This window comes from Pantherophis guttatus, chromosome 16, assembly GCF_059756535.1.
Source record: "Pantherophis guttatus breed Tessera chromosome 16, ASM5975653v1, whole genome shotgun sequence".
NCBI classification, from domain to species: Eukaryota; Metazoa; Chordata; class Lepidosauria; order Squamata; family Colubridae; genus Pantherophis; species Pantherophis guttatus.
Genome location: NC_142078.1, coordinates 18933146 through 18951613, shown reverse-complemented (window position 1 = coordinate 18951613; position 18468 = coordinate 18933146). Strand labels below are relative to the sequence as shown.

At 48.2% G+C, this 18468-nt stretch overlaps 1 protein-coding gene across 4 annotated transcripts in view; it reads left to right on the top strand.

Moving 5' to 3' along the window:
* The window catches only part of USP20 (ubiquitin specific peptidase 20), a 28115-nt gene extending 10422 nt beyond the window's left edge, over positions 1–17693 (top strand). Inside the window, exons 9-25 of one of the 4 annotated variants that reach the window (XR_009620639.2) lie at positions 390–468; positions 1802–2231; positions 2641–2775; positions 3291–3403; positions 4307–4482; positions 5504–5598; positions 6246–6279; positions 7104–7149; positions 7997–8177; positions 8281–8407; positions 9015–9184; positions 9969–10050; positions 11614–11722; positions 12802–12904; positions 13729–13800; positions 14541–14837; positions 16027–17693. Coding sequence is in view for 3 of the 4 variants with exons in the window: in XM_060683848.2 (XP_060539831.1) it covers positions 390–468; positions 1802–2231; positions 2641–2775; positions 3291–3403; positions 4307–4482; positions 5504–5598; positions 6246–6279; positions 7104–7149; positions 7997–8177; positions 8281–8407; positions 9015–9184; positions 9969–10050; positions 11614–11722; positions 12802–12904; positions 13729–13800; positions 14541–14701 (2113 nt within the window). In the remaining variant the exon portion in view is untranslated. The remainder of the gene's footprint in view (positions 1–389; positions 469–1801; positions 2232–2640; positions 2776–3290; positions 3404–4306; positions 4483–5503; positions 5599–6245; positions 6280–7103; positions 7150–7996; positions 8178–8280; positions 8408–9014; positions 9185–9968; positions 10051–11613; positions 11723–12801; positions 12905–13728; positions 13801–14540; positions 14838–16026) is intronic. The other 3 variants (XM_060683848.2, XM_060683847.2, XM_060683846.2) reach the window with 3 other exon arrangements.
* Positions 17694–18468: the final 775 nt, after the last annotated feature.

Genomic DNA, 18468 nt, shown 5'->3' with positions numbered 1-18468 from the left:
CACACTCACTAGCACTGATGATATAAGCTAGTTGGGTAATGAAACGTCTGCAAGAAAACAATCAAGCTCAGAGAGCACCAAGGACCCCACAGTCCTTTTCTTCCTCCTCCTCCTCTCCCCAAACTCCATTCCCTACTAGCCCTGAGGATGTTACCTAGTTGGGTAATGCAATGTCTTGCAAGCAAACAGCCAATCTCCGAGCTACTGTACATAAACAGGGAGCAAACCTCACACTCACTAGCCCTAATGATGTTCCCTTGTTGAGTCTTGAAAGGTCTGTAAAAAAACACCCCAGTTCAGAGGGCATCAAAGACCCCACGATAAACCGCTGGCTGTTTAAATGGTCTCTCCTTTGTTTGTTATCTCTGCTTGTCCTCCCTTCCTCCTAGCCCGAGCTACGTTGTTCCCAGCAGCCTCTCTCACAGCATCAAGCTAATCAACCCCATGTTCCGGGGCTACGCACAACAGGTGAGCAAATTCCCTCTGCTGAGATGGGAATGACCTGGGATCTCCTTCCTGCGACGGTTACAAGCGATTCTTAATCTTCCTCGCTATGGAAATAACCATTTCCCTATTACTGGGTACAGAATCTTGCCTCACTTAATGTCTTGGATCACCAAAACGTTTTGTAGCTCGTTAGAGGGACGTCTGCCTTTTCAGAGTTTGTTGCAGCACACACGATTGCAGACACGATGAAATGAACTTCAGCAGGATTCAAATTACATAAGAACCTTCTTTATATACAATACTGTGAGGTTTATTTAAGGCATTCAAAATTTATGCTCGCTAATTCGACGGACAACTCTGATGTTCGAACAACGAATTGCGTTTGCAAAGGCAGGCCTCCACGTCCCTTCCCAATGTGGATTGAGATCGTGAAGCGCGCTTTTCAAGTTCCACATCATGCATTTATACGTGTTCCACGCAATATACGTCACGCCTAAGATCCCTTACATTCTGCGTTCATGACAAAGGTGTGATTTACCCCGTCTTGTTACAACAGGATCTATCTTATCTTGTCTTTTACCATTTGTCCAGAGCGTGGGCTTAGTTCCTTGAACATTCAGATCGAGCTGACACACGGTGATTAGCTCTTTATCATTTGTGGTTTTTATTTGGCCTTGCTACTGAGGCTTGTGGTAAGAGTTACTGACTTAAAAGTATTTTATAATTCTTCCAATACGTTTTATAAAAGAGTAACTTTCCATCCATTCTCACAATACCGTACAGCAGAATTCAGCATACAACATGAGGAACACAGAAGCAATATTCATGGAAGCAAGTCATTACAGAGTAGAGAGATGCAGAGGCTAATATTGTACAGGGCAGGCAGGGGTGCTATTCAGCAGGTTCTGGAGAACCTATAGCGGAAATTTTGAGCAGTTCGGAGAACCGGCAAATATGACCTCTGGCTGGCCCCAGAGTGGGGTGGGAATGGGGATTTTGCAGTATCCTTCCCCTGCCACGCCCACCAAGCCACACCACACCCACAGAACCGGTAGTAAAATAATTTGAATTCCACCACTGGTGCAGGGGCACCCATTACAGAGGCCGAACCAACTCTTATATACAGTTCAAGTCTAAGCCATGCCCAGACTCCAAACTCTCTTATGGCCCCATACACACAAATACTCTGTTTCAGTTACCAAACAGCCCTCATTGGCTGACCCAGTTGCCTATGTCCTATTCCAGTTCATGAATATACTCTGACATGCCTTCTTTTGAATAAGCCCCATTTTCCCCCCTAGCCCCATTTTTATTTCCCTAGCAAACCTGGCGTCTCTTTCCGTCCCCTTCCCAGGACACGCAAGAATTCCTCCGCTGCCTGATGGACCAACTACACGAAGAGCTGAAGGAGCCGATGACGGCAGAACTGCGCGACTCGGACACGAGCGACACGGACGACAAGCGAGAGGGCGACCGCAGCCCTTCGGAGGACGAGTTCCTCTCCTGCGACTCAAGCAGCGACCGCGGGGAAGGGGATGGGCAGAGCAAAGCAGGCTCCGCCGAAGCGGAGCTGCTGATCCAGGAGGAGGCGGCCGGCCGCAGCATCTCCGAGAAGGAGCGGATGAAGGAGCGGAAATTCTCCTGCCACCAACGGCGGAGCAACTCGGAGCAAGTCGACGAAGATGCTGACATCGACACCTCGGTGATGGCGGTGGAGGGCGGGGCTTCTCCGGAAGGGCTCCTCCCACCCCCTCCACGACCTGCCAGCCCTGCAAGGACCCCAGGTAGGGTCCATGAGAGGTATACCACCTTCCTTCCTTCCTTCCCTTTCTCATTTATTTTTCTTCTCTTTTCTCTTTTCCCATGTTTCTTCCATCCTTCCTCCTTCCCTCTCTCCCTTCTCCATTCCTATCCCTTTCTTCTTCCTTCCTCTCTCTCATCCTCTCCCTCCCTCCGTCTCCTCATCCACCTTCCCTCATTTATTATGTAACTTCCTTCTCCTTTTTCCTTTTCCCATCTTCCCGCCTCCCCTCCATCTCTCTTTTCATCTTCTCCCTTCTTCCTTCCTTTTTTACCTTCTCCTCCTCTTTCTCCTTCTCCTCTCTGCCGCCCAGAGTCACCTTCCACGGGAGACAGGAGACATACAAGTTTAATAAAACCTCATCATTCCCAACTGCTCTTGTCCATTCCCAGAACCAGATAATGACGCCTATTCACGTTGTCCCTCGCGGCCCTGCAGCCCTGTCCACCACGATGTCTACTCCAAACTCTCGAATCCTCCACATTCCAGTCCGGTGAGGCTGGGACACTCATACGTGCTGAAGAAAGGTAGGAGGAGAGTATATCTAGGCGAGGGGGTTATTTGAGTCCTCGCTTGATCGACCCGGGATAGGCAAATGTTGTCGGATGGGGGTTATAGGCGTCGTTGCAGGATGTCAGCTGTTCCAAGCGAAGCTGCCTTTTGCAATTGACCGATGGCAATTTTGTCAATGCCGATGGTGTTAAGAGCGTGGTGGCGCAGTAGTTAGAATGCAGGATTGCAGGCTAACTATGCCCACTGCCGGGAGTTCGATCCTGACCAGCTCAAGATGGACTCAGCCTTCCATCCTTCCGAGGTGGGTAAAATGAGGATTGTTGGGGGCAAGAGGCTGACTCTGTAAGCCGCTTAGAGAGGAGGGCTGTAAAGCCCTGTGAAGCGGTATATAAGTCTTAAGTGCAGTTGCTATTGGTGGTGCAAGTGGTGCTTCTGAACATTTTGCAATTGCACCCAAGGCGCCTATCGCTGCTGGTTAGTATCTTTCTTCTGCTGCAGTAATTCTGTTTTTATTCCCCTCCTTCTTCAGCTCAGCTGTTGACTTCCGGAAAAAAGAAGAAAGAGTTACGTTACCGTAGCGTCATTTCTGACATCTTCGACGGCTCCATTCTCAGCCTCGTCCAATGCCTCACCTGTGACCGAGTGAGTTTCTGTGCTCTTGGAAAGAAGCCGTCCCTTTCCCACACCCTCTCCTTTGGCTGTGGCTGCAAGCCGCACCAGATTTTGGCCCCAGGGAGTTTTTCCTAGGTTTTGGTCTAGGAATGATTGGGACAGGCAGGGACTTACTTTCCTTGCAAGAGCCAATTGTGCTGTGGCTCAGTGGCTAAGACGCTGAGTTTGTCGATCGAAAGGTTGGCAGTTCAGTGGTTCGAATCCCTAGTGCCGCGTAACGGGGTGAGCTCCCGTGACTTGTCCCAGCTTCTGCCAACCTAGCAGTTCGAAAGCACGTAAAAAATGCAAGTAGAAAAATTTGGACCACATTTGGTGGGAAGGAAACAGCGTTCCGTGCGCCTTTGGCATTGAGTCATGCCGGCCACATGACCACGGAGACGTCTTTTGGCAGTGCTGGCTCTTTGGCTTTGAAACGGAGAGGAGCACCGCCCCCTAGAGTTGGGAACGACTAGCACATATGTGCGAGGGGAACCTTTGCCTTTACTGAGACCAGAGGTTTAGCCTTCCAAGCTCTCGTGCTGGAGCTCATCCTTAGGGACCTTCTCCCTATCGGAATGGGTGCTTTGGGCTATTCTATGCATCGTATTTATGTGCTGCCTTCCTATTGGCTGGCTGGTGTGTCGATGGCCAGGAATTGGCTGTTGTTTCCTTGTGCTGCCATGTCCTCAGCTCCTAAGGACTTGATAGGCTGGTGATAAATCAGCATTCTGTTGACTGACAAGTAGCCCATTCCTCAGACTTCAATCATTTACCTGGCTATTTTTGTACCTGCTCGGCCAACAATCTTAGTAGCTTGCGGAATTGAACGTACGCCCTCGTTCATCGGCTTTCATTTCTGCTTACTTTCTTCTCTCTTCCTTCAATACCTTCCAGGTTTCCACCACTGTAGAGACTTTCCAAGATCTGTCGCTGCCGATTCCCGGGAAGGAAGATTTGGCAAAACTGCATTCAGCCATTTACCAAAATGTTCCCATCAAGGCAGGAGCGTGCGGCGACAACTACGCCGCCTCGCAGGGCTGGATCGCCTTCATCATGGAATACATTCGCAGGTCTGTGGGTCTTGGAAGCGCCTTCCGATGTTGAGGCCAGCTAGGGAATTCTGGGAGTTGAAGTCCACACCTCTAAAAGTTAAGAAACACCGCTCTATTGTTTCTTGATTTCTTGTATTTGCACGCTGACTTTGCTAGCTTAAAACAGGCCACATGGTTGAGAAGGAGGAGTCTGTTTTTCCTCATTTTCCTAACAGGAAACAGGAATTTGAGAGAGCCAAATTCACAATCACATTTCTGGCAAGAGGGTCAGGAGTGAGTATTGGGTCCAAAATGTGGTGCATGGATGAAGACAGATTTGAACCTGGGGTCCTCCCCGATCCATTTCAACGCGCGCATTGAAGACCTGCTCTTTGGGATTAGTGGAGAGGAAGAGGACTGTGGGGTCCTTGGTGCCCTCTGAGCTTATTTTATTTCATTTTATTTTATTAAATTTCTATACCGCCCTTCTCCCGAAGGACTCAGGGCGGTGAACAGCCAAAAGATAAAACACAGATACAAAATTTAAAATAGATTAAAACAGATTAAACAATTTGGCTAAATTTTAAAAATATCCCATAATTAAACAAATTAAAATTAGTGTTTAAAATTTAAATTTTAAAATTTTAAAAGGGAGAAGATTTAGGTTGGTGGTTTTCTTACGGACATTTCACTACCAAACTAGGTAACATCATCAGCGCTGGAAGGGAGCTAGCTTCCACCCAGTGCTGCCTTCTAGCACTGATGATGTTACCTATTCGGGTAGTGAAACGTCTGCAAGCGAATCTTAAAATATCGTTGATGGTTGAAAACCAAATTCTCTGACACTGAATGTAAGACAATTGGCCCTCAGCCTTCTGTAGTCGACTTTAATTTTTACCAGTGCAAAAGATCAGTTTGGAGCCTAACCTGGTCCAGAATTGGGGCTCAGAATGATACACACACACACGAGTGGTTTTCCAGCTGCAAATCCATAATTACAAGCAGGGTGTCAGGTCCATAGTGACTCACACAGCACCTCCTTTCTCCTTGTCTTCTCCAGGTTTGTGGTCTCCTGTATCCCCAGCTGGTTTTGGGGCCCCGTCGTTACTCTGGAAGACTGCCTGGCTGCCTTTTTCGCTGCCGACGAGTTGAAAGGTGTGTTTGCAGGGAGGAAGGCTGCTTAGAAGCCTCTTGGGCTGCTTACACACCCAGGCCCTCGAAAGAAAAGGGGTGTGGTGGGTGGGGTTTGCAAGTTGTCCTTGACTTATTAGCTCTCGTACTTACAGCCGTCACAGCATTCCCAGGGTCATAGAATCAAAATTCGGGCACTGGCAAGGATTTACGACTGTTGCGACATCCTTGGGTTACCTGATCGGCCATTTGACACCTTCCCAGCCAGCTTGCCACAAGCAAAAGTCCATTGGGGGGAGGGGAGCCAGTTTCGGTTAACGACCGGATGATTCGCTTAACAACTGCAGTGGTTCGCTTAACCATGCCAAAAAAGAAAAAGAAGAATCACATAATCAGATGGGACTCGCTGAATAACTGCCTTGCTTAGCAGTGGCTGTGCTGGTCCCAGTTGTGATTGTAAAAAGTAATTCGATGACTATTGGTAGACATGTGGGGTTTGTGTTTTAATTTTCCAGTTTGATCACCTGGTGGTCCCCTATCGAAGCCCAACCCAAGTCAGCCTTGCATAGTTTTCTTTTTGGGCAGAGGGAGTTGAGAGAGCGAGGAAGAAATGAGCAATGTGGGTTAGGGCACCCTAACCACTTCTGCCTTCACCTTGCTTTCTCTTCTAGGCGACAACATGTATAGCTGTGAAAAATGTAAAAAGTAAGTCCCTTTTCCCACCCTCCCTTCCCAGATATTTTCCCTGGTGGTGTTCTGATCTAGGCTTCCCCAGCAGCCCGAAGCCGAGTCCTCGTCCCGTCAAAAGCCCCTTTTATTTAATTGACAGTGAATTCCTCTCCAGCAAAGTCTTCCCTCTCCCACAGTCTTTCAAGTTTGTTCACAATGACCGACCTTGATCAGGCTTGGAGAGTGGCCAGGCCGATATCTTTCAGACGCCTGCAATACTTGGCAAGAATGCAGGAATGAACTAATTGTCTTCTGCAAACTTCACTCCCCTTTTGCTCTTTTATTCCCTCTGGGAGGGGCCCTTCACTGTCCACCTGTGGCTTTACTCCTGAGTCGACCCTTGTTCTTTAGCTGTTCCCTTTGTCTGGCAACTCTGCGCATGCGCACACTGGGAACAGGCCCCAGCTGTTCATCTGCCTCACTGATGTCCGACCCCGAAGGCAGCTGATAACTGGCATACGGCCCTGGCCCCCTCTCTGCCTCCGACACAGAGCCCTCATCAGAGCCTTCCCCAGACTCCAGGACTGGCCCAGGTTCCTCCCCAACCTCCTCACTGTCCGAATCTGCTACCAGCTCTGCTGGCTGCTGGCAGGCCACAACAGGTGGCTCCCAATTTTGCAAATTTTGAGAAACGACGCTCAGCATCTCATTGGGAGATTAAAATTGGAAGCGACTAAATTAGCGGGTCAAGGAAAGTTGACTGGGGAATTCCTGGAGTTGAAGTCCAGATACCTTAAAAGTTGCCACGTTTGAGAAATCCTGGGTGAATCCTTTTTTTTCTCTTTTGGTTCCTCCTCCAGGTTGCGGAACGGAGTCAAGTATTGTAAAGTGCTGCAGCTGCCTGAGGTGAGCCGTTCCCCTTTGCTTGGGTTTTGTCAGCAACGTTCGGCTAAATTTCTCCCTTGGTTAATGGAAAGGAAAGAAAAGGGATTCTCCACCATTTGGTCAGAACCGAAGAAGCTTCTTGGATGAGAAGGGAAACATCTTCAAGGAAAAACAAAGAAAGTCCAGTTGCCTCTTGAGGAAGCACTTTTGGGGAAAGGGAAGGGAAAAAGGAAAGGAAGTCCTCTATTTTTCAGAGTATAAGATGCACCAGAATATAAGACGCACCTTAGTTTTTGAGGAGGAAAATAGGAAAAAAAAGAATTCTGCCAGCAGGTATTCATCTGGTTAGCGTCCTTAGTTTGGTTAGCTTCATGCACATTAGTTCGCTGGTTTTGAGAGCGTGTGCGCTACGCTTGCATGCGCCTGGTTGGGGATAAAAAATAGCTTCTAAAGCACAGCTGATAGTCGGAGAGAGAAGCAGGTGAAAGGCGGAAGATCGCTTTCCTCGCTAGCGCCTCGTTAGGGCTCGAAAAAAGCTTCGAAAAAGTGACATTTGGAGTATAAGACACACCCAAATTTTCAGCCTCTTAGGGTGGGTGGGGAAAATGCATCTTCTACTCTGAAAAATATGGGAAAGGAAAGAGATGAGAAAAGGGAAGGGAAGGGAAGGAAGGAAGGAAGGGAGGGAGGGAAAAAAGAAGAAGGAAGGAAGAGAAAGGGAGAAGGAAGGAACAGAGGAAGGGAAAGAAGGAAGGAAAGATGAGAAAAAGGGAGTGGGGGGGAGAATGGTGACTTCCTCAAGAGCAGCTAGTGGGTTATGATCCCTGCAGACATTTTCCAAACTCTTCCTCCCTGCCTGCCCCCCCAGGTCCTCTGCATCCACCTGAAGCGTTTCCGGCACGAAGTCATGTACTCCTTTAAAATCAACAGCCACGTTTCCTTCCCCCTGGAAGGCCTGGACCTCCGGCCCTTCCTGGCCAAGGAGAGCGTCTCCAAAGTCACCAACTACGATCTCCTCTCGGTGATTTGCCACCACGGCACGGCCGGCAGTAAGTCCCCTTCCTTCGTGTCCCTCGGCTCCTCTGAACGGATTCTGGAAACGCAGGCCGCTGGGTCAGGACCCCGCTTCAATTCTCGGCCTCTCGGTCCTAGGTGGACATTACATCGCCTATTGCCAGAACATGATCAACGGCCAGTGGTACGAATTTGACGACCAGTACGTGACAGAAGTGCACGAAACGGTCGTGCAGAACGCCGAGGCTTACGTCTTGTTTTACAGGTAAGGGTAATCTTGTTTCAGGTAGTCCTCGATTTACGACCACAGTTGAGCCCACCATCACACCGTCACCTGGTGATTGGCCCAAAGTCACCCAGCCGGCTTTCATAGCTAAGGTGGGACAAGAACTCACTGTCTCCTAGTGATTGGCTCAAGATCATCTAGCCAGTTTTCGTGCCTAAGTTGGGACTAGAACTCAATTAACCCAAAGGCACCCAGCTGACTTTCATGCCTAAGGCAGGACTAGAACTCACCGTCTCCTGGTGATTGGTCCAAAATCACCTAGCCAGTTTTCATGCATAAGGTGGGACTGGAACTCACCATCTCCTGATGATTAACCCAAAGGCGCCCAGCTGACTTTCATGCCTTAAGGTAGGACTAGAACTCACTGTCTCCTGGTGATTGACCTGAGGTCACCCGGCCGGATTTTATGCCTAAAATGGGACTATAACACACCCATCTCCTGGTGAATGGCCCGAAGCCACCAGCCAGCTTTCATATCTAAGGCGAGACTAGAACTCACCGTCTCCCACTTTGTAGCCCTGGTGCCTTTTCTACAAGACCAAACTCTTTTATTTCCTCCTCTTGTTTCTTTCGAAACGTCCTACAGAAAAAGCAGCGAGGAGGCTGTCCGGGAGCGCCAGAAAGTTGTCTCGTTGGCCACCATGAAGGAGCCCGGCCTGCTGCAGTTTTACATCTCCCGCGAATGGCTGAACAAATTCAACACCTTCACAGAGCCCGGACCCATCAGCAACCACACTTTCCTCTGCTCCCACGGAGGTGAGCGGGTGCTGCGTGTTGTTGTCGTCCTTTGTGCTTCTCTTCAGCAAATTCGTTGCAGAATAACATTCGGGGGTTTCCTTGGGATTTTGAGACTTTGGGGAGTTCCTTAGCCTATTTATTTTTTTTCAAATACAAATAGCCCTCAACGTACGACCCCAATTGAGCCTAAAATTTATGTTGTTAAGTGAGTTTTGCCCCATTTTTCAATCTTTGTCAGGGTTCCGACGGATGCTCTAATTAAATCATGAGTCTCGAGCCAAGCTTCAAAAAAAATCCAGTTATTTATTAGGAGCTTCATGTCGGCATGCTCCCAAGTGTTCCCAGCTCTGACCCTACATAATTTATGCTTCAATTATGACCCTGTTTCCCCCCCTTCCCTCAGGGTGTGTCATCAATCTCACTCCCAACGGAACAATTTCGAGGGTTGACCTCCCCTAGGCTGCTGTAGGTAACCCTGGGATACAGCCTTGACAGAGATAAATGTGAAATGTGCATCTGTCTTTGGCTGCTTTTTTTTTTGCTCTGGTCGTTAAGTGATTTCCTTGCTGCCCTCCCCACACACTTCGCTTGTCCGAAGCCGGTTGGGAGGGTCTCAAACAGTGATGCCGTGACCCTCCTAGGACTCTACAACCATCATAAATACGAGACAATTGCCCACATAATTGTGGAATCACCACAGATGGTCATAAATGCGAGAACTGGTTGAAAGTCCTATTGTTCAGTTCCTTGATAACTTCCTATGGCCCAGTTCTTAACTCTCTCTGTTCATCTTTCCCCATAGGAATTCCACCGAATAAATACCATTATATTGACGATCTGGTGGTGATTCTGCCCCAGAATGTTTGGGAATACCTGTATAACAGGTAAGGAGTTTCCTCTTCCAGCGGTTCAGCCACTGTTGGAAGTTAGTGTTCTTTTCCTCTTGGTCTCCTGTCCATCCCCAGGAAAACCATTTGCAGGAGAAGAAGGAATGTTCAGGGAAACACAGGACGTGTCCCCCTTCCTTAAGAACCGTTATCATTGTGCTGCTATTTTATTGGGCAGGTTAGATTCGGTTGCCTCACACAGGTTGTTTAGTTTTAATAAAGTTAATCCTCGACTTACGACTTACAAGTGAGCCCAACATTTCTGTTGCTAAACAGAAAGTTTTTTTAAATTTTTATGTATTTATTTATTTAGAAACATATCAGTGCGTGAACAGTGTGGCCCCTGGGTGTGATACATTCTAATACAAATAAAACTAGTAGAATTAACCATAGTTATTACACTCAACCAACTTATATATTTCTAATAATAATAATACACATTTATATTAAGTTGCAGGCTGTCGTTATTCAATTATTCCACGTTTTCTCTTATTATTGCTTTTATTTTATTATATAAAAGCGTAGACACTAACAGTCCCCCTTTCTCTTATTTCTCTCTCTCATTCTAACTTTTAATCATGACACAGAAACAGTTGTTAAGTGAGTTTTCCCCCATTTTATGACCTTCCTTGCCACAGTTGTTAAGTAACAGTGAACGGGGAAGCCAGATTCATTTTAAGAACCGGGTTTAGCTGCAGTGATTCACTTAACAACTACGGCAAGAAATGGGCCCAAACTCACTTCACAAATGTCTCGCCGAACAAAATTAATTTGGGACTCTGTTGTGCTCGCAAGTCGAGGGCCACCTGTGTTCATTTCACACTTCAAATGGCCGCTGAATGGATGGTTATAAGCAGTGGTGACATTCAATTTTTTTTTCCAATTTTTTCCCTATTTTTTTGGGGGGGGAGTCCTGTGACTGAGTGGGCGTGGCCAACCCGATGTCACTCACAGCCACGCCCAGTCACATGACCCCCCCCAACCAAGCCACACCCACAGAACCCAGTAGGGAAAAATGTGTGTATGAGCACCAGAAGGGCTCATAGTGAATGCTGTGGCAGAGAGAAGCCAAACTTTTCTCTCTCCATTCACAGCGGAGCTGCTGCTCCCTTTATGGTCCTCCTCCTGGCCCCCTCCCTCCCGGGGATTACCTTAAAGGGACCGGTTGCAGCAGCTCCGCTGAGAATGGAGAGAGAAAATTTCGGATTCTCTCTGCTGCAGCATTTAAGGTTGAATGGGGCGAGTGGCTGGAAGGGGAGAGTGGTGAGTAGGGGAGCGGGAAGGTGTGGGCGGGGCCAACCAGGAGTGATTTTTACCGGTTTGGCGAACCAATTCAAATCGTCCCTACCAGTTCGCCCAAGCCAGTCCGAACCGGTTGAATTTCACCTCTGGTTATAAGTTGAGGACTTCCTGTAAAATGCCTCCTGATCTCCCGAGTGACAAGACCCAGGAAAATCCACCTTCTCAGTCCGGAGTAGAGTATCCCTTGCAGGGGTTCAATCCCGGGACGCAACAAGGCGCTATTTGAGTTTTCAGCACCTGTTTTCTTTCCGTGCTCAGGTTTGGGGGTGGCCCAGCCGTGAATCACCTCTACGTCTGTTCGGTGTGCCAGGTGGAGATCGAAGCCCTGGCTAAGCGGAGGAAAATGGAGATTGACACGTTCATCAAGGTAACGTCATCCGTCTCCCCCCCCCCGTCTCCCCCCAGTTGGCCTGGTGGGGTTGGGAGTCATGACAACACTGGGTTCAGTGGGAGAGGCTGGCTGGGTTTGCAAAGGGCCCCCTCCCAATTGAAAAAAAAAAATTCGGAAGCTGGAAAGGGAGATCCGGAGTATGCAGACAACAGCCTGGGATTTACCCCAAAGAGTGTACACTTACGACCACAATTGAGCCCAAAATTTCTGTCGTTAAGCGAGACATTTGTTAAGTGAGATTTGCCCCATTTTTAATTTTTTAATTAATTAATTTTTTTTTGCAAGCCAAAGAACTTGCAAGGCTTGCTCAAAAGAGTCACAGTGGCGGCCAGGAGCCGAGATCTATCCATTGGGTATGTGCGTTGCCCCGAAAAACAGATTTAAAGAGTTTTAATGGCTCCGTTGCAGCAGCCTTCTTCACTTTGGGGGGTCTCCCCAGTGAATGAGATTTTTGAGGGACCCTTTATAAATCCTCTAGTAAGGCCAACCTGGAATATGGCATCTAGTTTTGGTCCCCACATGAGAAAAAATATGTGAAAAGTGCAGAGAAGAGCAAGTAAGATGATTAGGGGCTTGGAGACAAAAATATATGAAGAACGGTTGCAGGAACTGGATATGACTAGTCTGGAGAAAAGAAGGATTAGTGGGGACGTAATAACCGTCTTCCAGTATTTGAGGGGCTGCCCCAAAGAAGAGGGAGTCAAGCTATTCTCCAAAGCCCCCTGAGGGCAGGACAAGAAGCAACGGATGGAAACTAACCGAGGAGAGAAGCAACCTGGAATTAAGGAGAAACTTCCTAACAGTGAGGACAATTAACCAGTGGAACTGCTTGCCACCAGAAGTTGTGGTTGCTCCATCACTGGAGGCTTTTAAGAAAAGACTGGACGGTCACTTGTCTGGAATGGTATAGGGCTTCCTGCCTGCCTGAGCAGAGGGTTGGACTAGAAGACCTCCAAGGTCCCTCCCAGCTCTGTTCTGATTGACCCCCTGGGAGGTTTCATTTCCCCCCCACCCCCACCCCCGCCTGACCTCTCCCCCTTTCATCCCCCCTCCAGCTGAACAAAGCTTTCCAGGCGGAGGAGTGTCCAAGCGTCATTTTCTGCATCAGTATGCAGTGGTTCCGTGAGTGGGAAGCCTTCGTCAAAGGGAAGGACAACGGTGAGACGTTGGGGGGGGAGATGGGGACCCCCACAAAGATGTGGACCAGGAAGCGACATCCGCTTCACCGCTGATTGGAAACGGCGGGATGAAAACTGGGCTCCCGGGCAATCGATGCTCCTCTTCCTCGGTCCTTTCCGACAATGCCCAGCCTCGTGATTGCGACTGTCACAATTAAGTCTAGGAAGGGGGGAAGCCGTTGCATTAAGGGCGTCGAGGCCACTTGGTTGAATCGCCTCCTTTGATTTGTGTAGCCGTCCTTGAACGAGGACGCTGGTTTTACTAAACGGTAACCTTTCGTTAACGAGGGGGGGGGATTGCGCTTCAGTTCCCGAGGTCGCTTGGTTATTTATTGTCTTTATTCCATTCCATTTCATATTTTTTTTTAAAATCTCGTTTCTGTTTTGTTTTCTTATTTTATTTTATTATTTCTTTGTTTTGTTTTATTTCATTTTATTTTATTTCATTGTATCTGTATCCTGGAGTGGTGGCCATGAGGTGGAGCTCTCGCCTCCCCAATCAGGAGGCTGTGAGTTCAATCCTAGGTAGAGGCAGATATTTCTCTCTCTGGGCACAATGAGAATATATCTGCTGCAAACTCCGCATTGGCGACAGGAAGGGCATCCGGTCAGTAAAGACTCAGCTCCATTCAGTTGCCCCGACTCCACCCGGATACAAGGGATTACGGGAGTCATTAAAAGACCAAAAAAAAAAAAGTATTTGTATCCTGCCTTTGGCTAAACCACATCCAGAGCAGGAGGCCGCCCTCAACGCTGCACATTCCCCAACAAACAACTCACAAACCCGGTTTTTATTTCCCGCAGAGCCTCCTGGTCCGATCGACAACACCAAAATTGCCGTGGCCAAAGGAAGCGGCCACATGCAAGTCAAACAGGGTAAGGAAGAGTCTCCGTCGGGCCAATCAAAGACTGAAAAACCCAACTTGCCTCGAACGGGGTTTCAGGCTCTTGAGTTCTTTTTTTTGAAAAGTTTTTTCAGTTTTATTTCCTTTTATACACATAATATAAAATGTACATTTTCTTATACATAATTAATCATATATGTATATATTTTCCTTAAAGAAAGCATTAAAATAAGACCTTTTAATTACCTTCGGAGTTGCTCTTCTACCTTTTCTTCCCTCTTTTCATAAGAAGCCACCTTCTTCTTCTCCTTGCTTCCCCTTCCCAACCTCCTCTCCTTTCCTACTTTCTCCTTCCTCCTCTCCTCTCCCCTACTTCCCCTTCCTTTCCCCCACTCCTCTTCTTTCCCCCTTCTGGCCTTCTCTCCTACTCCTGTCCCCTGTCTTTCCTTCCTTTTCCCTTTCTTCCTTTCCTCTCACTCCCTCTCCTCTTCCTACCCTCTACTACTCCCTCTCCTTTCTATCTTCTTTGCTATATAATATTCTTCTTGTCTGGTATCCGAGCAGTTCCTATATTCTAATCATATATACTTTCTTTCAATTTCTTTTCAAATTTATTCTATCTATCAAATCTAGATGGCACCAGAGAAAATTGAAAAGGGGGAAGGGAGAAAGAAGAGTATAATGTACAATTACGATGATAATATTGATAGAGGCTCTTGAGTTCAAATGCTGCCAGAATCTCTCCTGATCGGCCCTCGTGTCTTTTTCCAGGAGCCGATTACGGGCAGATCTCGGAGGAGACCTGGATCTACTTGAGCACGCTCTACGGCGGAGGCCCCGAAATCGCCATCCGGCAAAACGTGGCCCAGGTGCAGGAGGTGGAAAGTCTCCACGGGGAACAGAAGATCGAAGCCGAGACCAGAGCTGTTTAAAAAACGAGGGGCGCATTCAGGTGAGCTGCCTGGAGAACCCAAAAGTGGACGTACCTTCAGCCATCCGGTTGCTTGGTTTACTGTATTTTTCGGAGCATAAGACGCTCCGGACTATAAGACGCACTTACCTTTTTTGGTGAGGAAAACAAGAAAGAGAAATCTGCCTCTGCCTCCCAGCAATTTTGCCTGGTTGCAGCAAACAGCCTGCTTTACTTTCATTTTCGTTTTCAGCATAGCTTGATTAGCACAAGGAAAAAAAAATCTGCTCCGAGCAATTTACCTCCTTGCAGCAAGCAGCAGAGGCCCTGCGCAAAACAGCTGAGAGCAAATCAGCTGAGAGTCGGGAGGCCGATCCAATCAACTTGTCCTAATTAGGCTGTGCTGAAGCTGAAAGGAGCTGTTTCTTCTTGCTGTTTGCTGCAAGGAGGTAAATTGCTGGGAGGCGGAGGCCAAAGGGTGGGGGGCCAGTGGGTGGGCGGGGCTACCCCTAAATTTTCATCCCCTTTTAGGGAGGAAAAAGGTACGTCTTATACTCCAAAAAATACAGTAAATTACAGGGTCGACATTTGCATCCTGCCTGTATTGTTTATACCACAGGAATGCTGCAAAACCGTCATAAAACGGCTCAACTCATTTTTTCCCCAGTGCTGCTGTAGCTTTAGTATACCACTCACTAAATGAATAGCTGTAAGTCGGGGGGCGGGGGGGCTACCTGTATTCAGCTGCTGTGGCCTAGAGGTGGAGCTCTTGCCTCACAATCAGGAGGTTGTGAATTTGATCCCAGGTAGAGCCAGACGGGTTGGTGGTTGGGCAGGGGGTTGGACTAGATGACCCGCAAGGTCCCTTCCAAGTCTGTTAATCTGTTTAAAGATGTATTCTGAGTCCAGCGAAGGAACTGACCTCTGCACCTTTTTAAAAATTCTTTAAAACTCTGGTTTTTTTAAAAAAAATTGTTGCAGTTAGTCCTCGACTTACAACAGTTCATTTAGTGACCGTTCGAACTTACGCCGCCACTGGAAAAAGTGACTTACTTTGTGATCAAAATTCAGACGCTTGGCCACCGGCTCATATTTATGACGGTCGCAGTGTCCCTCAGGGGAGGGGGGACGTCACTTAACCCCCTTTTGCGACCGTGTTCCTAAATTTAGCAGCTGCACTGATTCACTTAGCAACAGTGGCCAGAAAGGTCATAGAACGGGGCGAAACTCACTTAACGAACGTGTCCTTTAGCAGCAGAAATTTTGGGCTCGGTGGTGGTCATAAGTCCAAGGCTACCTGTGTCTTTATTCTTGACTTCTCCCTCCTTCCTTCCTTCCTTCCCTTAGGTCGGCTGCTCCCCCGTCAAACTCCTCCTGCGTCTTGGAAGTCAACCCACATCCAGCCACTGCTCTCACCACTACCACCCCCTGCCCTGTCCCCAGCCAGCCCCTTGGCCACCAATCTTAATTCGAGGCTCGGTCGCGTCTCCGTCCCTCTTTGCCAGGAGGGTCGGGGAGGGGATCTGACAGGCGAATTTGTCCCCAAAATCGTCCCGTTCCAGGCCAGAATGAGCACCTGCTCCGGTTTGGTTTTCCTGCCTTCTCATCCCATCACCTGCCGAAGTCGGGAAAGGGTTCTTTGGGGAGAAATTTTGGGTTGCCCTTGGAAGGAGCCGGTGTCATCGCCATTCTCCTTCGTCACCTTGCTGGCCTTTGATCTGTTCTTGAGGCTCCAAGGAGAAAGTGCACCCTTGTCTTGGTTCTCCTTTTAGTTCCTCTTCTGAATTTTTACCTGGAGGTGGGGATGGGGGAGGGGCACCTGCAGGAGAGATTTTGAAGCCACCTGGCTTCAAGAAACCTGGAAAGAACCTCATCGTTTGACAGGGTTTGGGGTTTTTTGTGGCACACACAATATATATATATATATATATTCCTCCCTTCACCCATACGGATCAAAAGCGGTTGGCTGGAACTCCCAATTCCCTTCTATTTATCTATTTATTTGCAAGGAATGGATTGTCCTTGGTCCTTCTCGTCTCTGACCCCCCCCTCCCCGCCAGCCCCAATTATTGCCCAGCACAAACTGGTAACACTGGTACCCTTAAAACCAAGCACGGGCCTCGAGCCACATCGACAAAACACCCTTGAATTTTCATCCGGTGGTTCTTTAACACAGCCAGAAATATTACGCAGCCCAAATATTACACAGAAGTTGAGGGAACCCTCTACATCCTTGCGCTGAAAAGAGGTTGAGCATATCCTGCAGAATTTTTCTTCGGGGACGTGTGACTTTCTCATCCGCCTGGATGATGCTTAGGGCAAGATGGAAAAACTCAGTTTTTTCCCTAGGCAAATGGCAGTCCCGCTTTGGACGTGAACTAAGAGCTGGCCTCTTGGGACGTCTCCGCTTTTCACTTCTTCGACAGACTCCCGGTTTGCTAATCCTCGAGAGAGAGAGAGAGAGAGAGAGAGAGAGAGAGAGAGAGAGAGAGAGAGAGAGAGAGAGAGAGAGAGAGAGCGCAGAGATTCTTAACTGTCCTAGCGATTTGCCACTTGGCACCTTTCTCCCCAGACTCGCACACCTGCCCACAATCTCCCTTTTCGAGCCAGGTTGGAATGGCATCATCCTCAACAAGCCAGTTTATTATTATTATTATTTTTCTGGAGAAAGGAGGAGGAACAGATGCAGAATGAAAATGTGGACTTGGGAGAAGCTGCTTTGGAGACGAGACTTCGATGGCAAAGGCTGGGTTGGTGACCCACCTAAAAAGAGACCCTAGCCAAGTTTCTTGGCTTCATCTCTCGTACCTGCTGGATGCCACCTGTCTTTGTCGTTTTCTCCCCCTCCCAGAGTTCTCTAGGAGGGGCAGCCTTGTTTTTCCATCGTCCTGCCTGGACCTACTTTGCAGAGACTGGGACCTCAGACAAGTCATCCCGGTGCCCAAAATGGATTATTATTATTTTTTTTCTTGCCGAGAACATCAGCCAATAAAACTCGCTCGCATTCAAAAGTCTGCCGATGTTGCTTTTGCTTCGATCTGCGCCAAGTCCCCTGAGCTGGGTGAGCTACTGTTATCCCCTGAGCTGTAGCCAAGGGTCAGCCCTATAGAAAAAAAACGAAGGGGAAGGGGTGTCATTTTTAACTCCCCAGGCCCAGCTTTAATTTCCTTACGCTGGGAAGGCTGGGAGCACAGGAACTGATCGAGGATTGCATATTTAAAATCCTGGGGCCGTGACGGCAAACCTACGGCATGCGTGCCACAGGTGGCACATGGAGCCATATCTGTGGGCACGCAAGCGTTGCCCTAGCTCGGCTCCAGTGTGCATGTGCGCGCCGATTTAACAGCTGCAGCGACTCATTTAAACAGCGGCAAGAAAAGTCAAAGGGGGCAAAACTCAACGCATTTTCTGAGCAACATAAATTTGGGGTTCGACGGTGGGTCGTAAGTCGAGGACGACCTGTCCTTGACAATGAAGATCTTTGCTTTGAAATACGACTTCCCAACGCTTCTAAATTTGAGTTAAAATTCAGATTTGAGAACTAACTACCCCCCCCCTCCGTCCCTGATATTTTGGGGGTAAAAAATTGGTCTCCTTTTTCCAAATTGTCCAAAAACGATGCTCATTTTCTTTCATTCGTCTTTTCATTTCTTTTTTTTTTTTAAAGTTCCCAAAGCCGCTGTTCTGAGCTCTGCTTGGTGTCACAAGTGTTTTCCTTCTGGGGTTAGTAACTCGTGGCCGGCTGGGGTGAATTTCCCTTTCTTTTTTAAAACCAATCCTTCCCTGCAG